The sequence below is a fragment of the Eimeria maxima genome, genomic scaffold (assembly GCF_000499605.1).
Source record: "Eimeria maxima Weybridge genomic scaffold, Emw_scaff1072, whole genome shotgun sequence".
In the NCBI taxonomy this organism is placed as follows: Eukaryota; Apicomplexa; class Conoidasida; order Eucoccidiorida; family Eimeriidae; genus Eimeria; species Eimeria maxima.
In genome coordinates this window covers 1-7987 of record NW_013564107.1, presented here as the reverse complement: position 1 = coordinate 7987, position 7987 = coordinate 1, and the positions used below count along the sequence as shown (strand labels likewise).

General features: G+C 49.4%; 1 protein-coding gene across 1 annotated transcript; it reads right to left on the bottom strand.

Annotated features, from left to right (window-relative positions):
• Positions 1 to 4994: 4994 nt before the first annotated feature.
• On the bottom strand, positions 4995 to 6114 carry EMWEY_00048210 (GRA9 protein, putative; the record flags this gene model as incomplete). The annotated part of the gene is made up of 3 exons (XM_013479341.1): positions 4995 to 5385; positions 5574 to 5717; positions 5819 to 6114. The coding sequence occupies 3 exons, from the start codon at positions 6112 to 6114 to the stop codon at positions 4995 to 4997; spliced, it is 831 nt and encodes a 276-aa protein (XP_013334795.1).
• Positions 6115 to 7987: the final 1873 nt, after the last annotated feature.

Here is a 7987-nt window from a genome sequence, read left to right as displayed (position 1 = left end):
TTTCAACCTTTTCACTAATGGTTTTGATGGGTGATGCCCATGGGGTTTGGGGTCAGCCGACAGACCCCCATCGAGCCCTCTTGAACGGTCCGGCGAATATAAGGTGCCTGGAAATGCAACTGTAGTCCTATTGAAGGGCCTTCCTTCTAAGTAGGAGTTCTGGTGGTTATACAACAGCTTCGGATACACTTGAGACACAAATCAGGTCGCCCTGCGCTCAGCCCGCCGCCCTCCGCCAGACCTTCCTCACCGCTCCTCAAGCGGAAGACAGCATGCGTTGAAACTACACACTGCTGCGCGAAGCTCCGCTCCCTTTGTTTGCAATATCAAACAAATAAAAATATCAAAGGGCGACATCTTCTGTTGCCTCTTTCCCTGCAGCATGCACGCGTGCTCTCCTGACGACGGCTTTTCATTCGAGAGTCTGCTGTCGAGTAGTCCCGTCAGAGATTGGCCATTCATGCAGAGGCAGCTCGTGTAGTTAATATCATACATGCCCTCTAAAATGAACAAAAAGCAAAATGGACAAGTTTATGCTGTTTTTTACCTCCTTACCCCACGTTTCAACTCGTCATTCTGCGCCCGGTCTCGGTCCGGCGACTGGCGGTCAAGGGCTGAATTCTGTCAGTGCAGTTCTGTGAACTTGGAGCCTGGAAACCCCAATGAACCGACCATATACACCTGAATTTTCGAATGTGCTCAGTCGCATGTTCATATCTCTCTGGGCTGGTGTGTACCTCTGGATGAAGCCTGACGATCATTTCGTCTATACAACTACACCGAGGGCCGGCAGAAGGAACGTTGTGCGTCAGCAGAGAACTTGTCCCGAAAGAAACAAATAAGTTTTCCGCTTTTAAATCTGAGGAATGATTAGTGTGAGAGATTACGAGCCTCTGCAAATTCGACTGTCTGAGGGGGAACTCTGAATACACGCAGCCCAACGTGTACCGGGTGGGATTGAAATTTTAGGTCTAAAGGATACACCAGACGAAGGTACAATAGAAACGTGAAAAGTATTCGGTTACTTTTGTGTTGATAGAGTCTGTAGACTCTAGCTCTTAAGACAGCTGAGAAAATAAGCACCGGGTCGTACCTGCTCTGCGTTGCCTATCGCTAAAATGAAACGTCAACGCATTTAGAGGGCACTTACGTTTCACATTTGAGGCTTTTATTTTGAAACGGAAAGGATTTGGATGGAACCAAGCGAGTTGCTCATTATCCCATCCATATCGTCTGCTTTACTCGATGGAAGCAACCGGGTAAAGCAGAATAAGAAAACAAGAGTGCATGCAGGTTATAGATGCATATATGCATTGTGACTTATACGTGTAAATATGGAGGAGCTCGTATAGTCGCGAAAGCACAGAATAACACTTATCTTCATTTTTATTATGGCAGTCGCTCGCGCAGTTGAGTTGCAAAACCAATATTACTTCAAATGAACCCAATCAGAGCCAACGCAATATGCGAATTTTCATTTCATCTGCTAGACTACAGTGTGCACAACTATACATGAACTAGTCGGTTGCAAAGCGGCGTCCAGTTAATTAGAAACAATGGTTTTACAATAATTACAGCCTTTTGGATATACTTCGTGTACCTGAAGATATCAACGACTTAGCATTTCTGTATTAAAATCCAGCAACAGATAGTTTGAGATCGAAACATCGGCATTTCGAATAAAATGAACTTTTGACACTTTATTATCTTGCCTCCTCTAAGCAACCCCCATGCGCTTGGATCGGCGTAGTTGTACTGATGAAGACTTAGCATCACAGGCTAGTTTACCGTTGCTTCAGTCTTTGAATGTACTGCTCACCATCGCTGCGTAAGTAACGTTGACGGGTTGTCGGGAGAACATGGATTGTGGAAGCAAAAGAACTCCGCTGAATTATGGGAGAAGTGTATATAAGATAGCTCCCAGAAATTCCGCTCACGGAAACTAAGATATGCATTCGTGCAGCTCACCTCGGCTGCTTACTTGCAATACCGGCGTTACCTTACGTCCCACGGGGGCCCAGTGCAAAACTACCTTGAATGCCTCTAAGGTACACCACGAACTGATTCAGGCTAAGGCAAATTTACCTAATTTAACAGAGATTTTTATTGAAAATTGATGCACAGGGTTTTTCGCCGATTATATACACACACCGGTACGCGTACGGACTGCCACTGCCACTACTTCCACGGAAGCCATATTTCTAGGCAATTGGACAAAAATGAAACTATTTGAATTTTTCGAGTTTCTATCTTTTCTTCTCAATCTTTGGGGCCTTCCTGTTAGCTGAAATGCCCGCCTCTGAGGGCTGCAGAGAGAACTCCCAGCCCCGTGGCATGTGACAGGGTTTCAGGCGTTGTGTGAATGACTGATTTTACCGTGCAGTTAGACGTATTGTTTTATGTGGTTGTAACGTCAAGCCGCAAGTATTTTTTGTGATACTTCTGCATAAAATGACGAAACCGGAGGTGGTGCAGATGTACCAGCGGAACATCGAAGAGCTCACAGCTCAAAACCCTCATGCTGAGGTCGGCAGGACAGCTTGCAGATAATGCATTTTGGCCTTTTCAACACTTCTGAATAGCCGTCTGAATGCAGCTGTATGGGCTGCTGCGACTGCTTTCCACGGCATACTGGCAGGTTAAGCAGCATAAGCTTGCGATGTTATGCAGACGGCAAGCAGCTACAGCCAACAGCAAGTGCCAACGCCTCAAACTCACGGAAATGAGGAGTCCAGAAGATCTCGTTAAAGTTGCTGCAGCTGTTTGCTGTAACTGTCCCATATGGTTGCAGCAGCAGAAAAGTCAGGGCGATTTTCTGTTGCGAGTTGGCAGTGTGCTTTTTATTCAGGATCCGAGACTGTTACAAGCAAATCAGGGCAGCAACTGCGCTCTACGGTATACGATGTTCTGCCGGTGAGGAGCTGATAAGACCATCATGCGCGAATCCTCTATGCCCTGGCTCGCAAGCAAAACCTTTTAAATCCCGTCTCTGAAGAATTTATGTTTTGTTGAGCGTTAACGTACAGGTAGAGCATAAAAGTATACCTTATGCATTCGTGTAGTTCAAGTGAGCGTTCTGTTGATGAAAAATGGCAGTTTTACTGTGTTGCAAAAGCAAGGGAGCTGCATCTATATAGAGGAGGGATCTTCGAGGACAGTACGTGTAGAGACTGAAGGTTGTGGCTTCTATACCTCTGCAACGTCTCGCAGGTGTGCAAGGGAATTAGGCGAGGAGAATCCACGCTGCAAGTAAGCAGCATGAAGCCTTTCGCAGTCGGTACACAAAAGCGTGTGCACAGCTGTGCACAGCTGGTCACACTTTGGTGTGACCATGAGCTGTGCCACAGCCTTCCTTGTTTGCGTATTCTATGTTCTTTGTGAAGATATAAGGGACGCGTGTCACATGTTGTCATTTACCTGCTCATGGTCCTCAGGTATCAGTACTACCGCGCACAGATTGCGTGTACAGCTGAACAGATGGACGAGTGGAACGAACACAGGAGCCGCGGTGAGGTGTACACGACGCCGTCTTTAGCAGCTGAATGAGTGTAAGGAGCATGCAGCTTGTGCGTTCACACTGCATTTTGCGTGTCCTGGACTGATGCAGGAACCTGCATGTTCGACATCATGCCAGAAAGATCTACAAAACATCTGCGGCAGTAACATCTGTGTTGCACTCTTCGAAACATGGTGTGGGGTTTTTGAGCATATCTGATGCTCTTTCTCTCCACCGTAGGCAAAGATCTCCAACCGCGGCTGTATGCCCACATGGGGAGAAACAGAACAGGCTTGAGAGCTGGTTGTATTCTCTACATCTATACTGCCCCTAAAATTCCACTGTTCTGTCGAGTCCTGTGCTTACTGGCCAGGGAACCAGGGTGTGGGAGCTTCTACTGATAGCTAGTCATTAATCTGCGCCAGCCAGTACCAGCTAGTCAACTAGCCGCATCAACTAGTATCAGCTTCAGTAACGTACACTTGCTATACCGCTAGCTGCAGCAGCTACCACGTTGAGCCAGAGGCAGCAGCGAATTCTGAGTTTGAACGTAGGCCGCAGATGATGAAGTCCGGCCACAGAACAAACCAGTCTGTTCCGTCAGTTCCGTCATGTTAAACCGCGTCCTGCAGCCGCTACGGCGTAAACAATTGCGACAGTGCATGTGGCTGCACGCATACCCCGTGGAATTCATCGAGAATGCTATCAGCTCCTTTCAGGCACTAATGCCCCGCGATGTCCTACATGCACTGCATTGGCAATGCAGTTACCTCCCCCTACCTAAGACCTGCATGGAATGGTGTACAATCTACCCTCCTAGCTGAGAGTGTCACCTGCGCTGAAAATGCTCCTTCTCCAGCTATATATTCGTACACAGCATAACTAGCAACGATCCCGGTGTGCATAACTAGCAACGATCCCAGTGTGTGTAGACCGCTCGGCTGCGAGCAACCCTACAAACCCCGTTTGCACCTTTTCGTAACCGCGTCCTTCGAAAACTTGAACTGTTCGAAAACTGTTAACACTGCATAAACTGCTCTGAAACGTGCGTCCTCTTGCACAACAGCTGTAGCTGTTGCCGTGGCTTGGGTTCCACCCTCTTGCTGCGCCAGTTGCTACGACATTTCCCGCAGAACGGCCCGCTTCTCTACCCCGCCACAACCTAACACATTCACGAAGCAAGCCGACGGACAGTCTTCCAATTGCCCCCCAGACAGGCAGGCAGCTCCTGTCTGCCCGTAATGCGCGCTTCCGCTGTACGCACTGCCTTCTCCCAAACTCTGCACTTTAAAACCCAGTAATACGTACTCAAGGACGCGGAGATGTGTGCAAGAACGCAAAAACCCGAATACATATCGAAGGCACAGATAAAGCTGGCCGCTCCCGCCATCCCCCTCAGCAGGAGCCGCTCTGGCGTACTTACAAACACGTACTCCCCTGCGATTATTCTTGCGCAATACCCGTGCTCTGCCGCTGGCAACGCAGCATCTCCCACCGCTTAGCTCAACACGTCCAGGGAGACGTCTAGGCGGGGGACCGGCAACTGTGCACCTTCAGATGGGGGGACAAATGCCACCGATGGCTTCTTGCCCCCCAACTGGACGCACTGCTCTGCTGTGAAACCGGCGACAAGGCACTGCTGCGTCTCCGAGAGCTCCTGCAGTTTGTGTTGATCTCCAGTCTTGACGGCGTCCACAACACCCTCCGGCAAATCCCCTTTTTCTACGCTCTCCTTCAGCAAGGCGAGTGAAGGTAGAACCACCAGGCCAGCCGATCCCTCACCATCCAACAGGTAGCCCCCATAGCCCGACATCAAGGCGCCTGCCGTCGCAACGCAACGCTCGGGAAGACCCAGAGCGCTCGAAACATGAACTGACTGCGACAGGAAACTGAGAAGCACACGCAACAGTACAAAACAACAAGTCATCAGGACTGCAGTGAGCCAGCGTCACGTGGAGGCCTGACAGCCCCCTCACCGGCTGACCAGACGGACTAATCAACCCCCGATCCCCTACGACACAAATCAAATGAACACAAGACACTTAGGCGCCCCCTGAATGCATGAGTGTCCTCTAACCTCATCTTCTTCTCTCCACTTTCGCTCTTCTGGCTCGCTTCCTGATGGACGGAGGCGTGCAGCATTCGCAGATTAGTGTCCAGACCCAGCTTCATGCCACTCGCAAGGCCTCCCACATTTCCTCCTCGGATTCTAATTTGGCAGCTGAGGGCAAGTGGACAACAGCAGCGACCGCAGAAGCCTCAAGAGTCTTCCCGCAACACCAAATTCCCAGCACGGCACTAAAAGCTTCCTTGCAGACTTACCTCTTCTCATCCCCCTCAACAAAGGAGAGAGAAAGAGGAGAAGCATCTGGGCGGAACATTCCATCAATGGCCCCGAAACCGCGGAAGAGAGATGCTAACGAACTGTGCAGCATCTTGTCCAGCTCCCCAAATCCAGCACCACCTAAGAGGCTTGGGAACCCCAAGCCGGTCAGAGCGTTCCCATTCCCTTCTGGAGTAGTAAGTGCCGCCTCATTACTTGCAAGAGAGCCCGAGACGTTCAGCTGTACCGCCACCATTGCAGCCAACGCTGCAACCTGCACTCGGAGGGGAGCCATCTTTGACACCCAAAAGGAGCTGTGCTAGCGAAAGAGAAAGTTTAGGAGTTTTTCGTAGCAACTGCGAACGCAAACAACACGGAAAGCAACTTAATTGTATATGGTCTGCACTTTATGCAGAAGGAGGGCGCTACGTGGCAGAAGCAGTAGCCTTCGCCGAGCGAGATGATGGCACGTGATGATGTGGACCCCAACAACCACTGCGACGCGTTCACGCGCCACGTCCGCCTGCAGCAAACAAGATACACAAAACCAAAGGTATAATGAAATATACACCGATTATGGTTTAATTTAACATTTTTCTAGGCCGTGTGAAAGTGTTACTGACCACAAATTGCTACCGGTTTCCAGTCAGACCACTTGTCGACGGTTCGTCTCCACAGTGTGCCGACGCCGCGATAGACGAGTAAGAGCATCTTTCGCTTGCTTCTACTCGTAAATGGCATTTTCTGAACACTGAATTGCTGAGGGTGGCATAGTATTTCTTGAGACGGTGTTTATAAACCAGTTTCAACGAACCGACTGTTCCACCTAGGTACTACAGTCTTGGTTGACAATTGTCTGAAGCTAACAGATAAACCCGCCTATGGCCGCAGCTGGCAACGTGCACTCAGTCGAATAGAAGACTTCAGCAACAGTTCACAGCGTTAGTGTATACAGCCAAGAAGACTAGGGCGTAATGGCATTTGGGGTTGTTCCGCACCAATGGTTGCAGCGAGGTGCGTTGCAACACAAACCAATATGCCTCCTCTCCCCCAACTCACGGCTCTTGAACATCTACTGCTGCAAAGCCTGGAGACTTGTGAGGGCTGTCAGCTGCTTTTAAGGAGCGATGAAGGAGGTAGTCTCCACTGCTTCCCGGGACAGTCTAAGCCCGAGGGCTTTCGTTACCTTTGGTAGCATCGCATACTACACAGGGACAGGGGTGGACAATGAACCACACGCCCACATCAGGGTGGCCTGCTGCACAGCAGTAAGTTCTACCGAAAAGGCATCACAACTATGTAGGAGAACAGCAACTTTCTTGAAGTTTCCCAAAGTACTTGCCAAGCGTCAGCCCTCCTCCCCCCTGAGTAGTGGAGAGTAATGCGGGCCTGTTCCATATGCGGAGTGTATCAACTGTTTGCACCGTCGTCCAGGTGAAACAGGCAAGGCTTCTATATTTCAAACTAGCAGGAAACGTTTTCACAGCAAACTTGAAGAATGCCTCGACCACTGCAGACCATGCTGGGACGACAGTAACAGAGATGCGGGGGCAAGGGGGGTTTTCGTGCTGATTTGCATCTGCATTTCACTCTCAACCATGCCGCATCTAGGCAACGACGCTATTTTCAATATAGTAGCTTCAAGACACGAGCGCCCCAACATTCCACATATGGGATCCTGCTCACAAGTGACTCATGCTTCACGTTGTTGCGCTCTATCGGTAGCTTTCCCTAAGTCTTCCTCAACTCCGCTATGGCCTGTTCCATTGACAACTTCGTCATTGCCTTACATTGCAACGCAACGCATGTAGACAAGCATCTGCAGAAGAGTAGTACCCTTCTTTGTACATACCTGCCATCGTCGGGACTCTCCTTCTAGTGGCGAAAATGCCAGCCAATATGATATTTACCTCTTCTAGTACATCTTAGAGACAAACGTACAGCTCCAGAGAGCAAAGACGAAGCTATACTTCTTGAATTGTTCTGGCTGTAGGAGCGCCTTTCCTTGGATGGGATGCATTGATTGAGCTTGTTCCAACTCGACGAGGCGTCCAATCATTGAGTGCCTGGGGGAAGGACCTAATCAGCCTCCAATGAGCAAAAGTAGTGAAAGGTTGAGGTTCGACAAAGAGTATGTATATATATATATATATATATATTATATATAT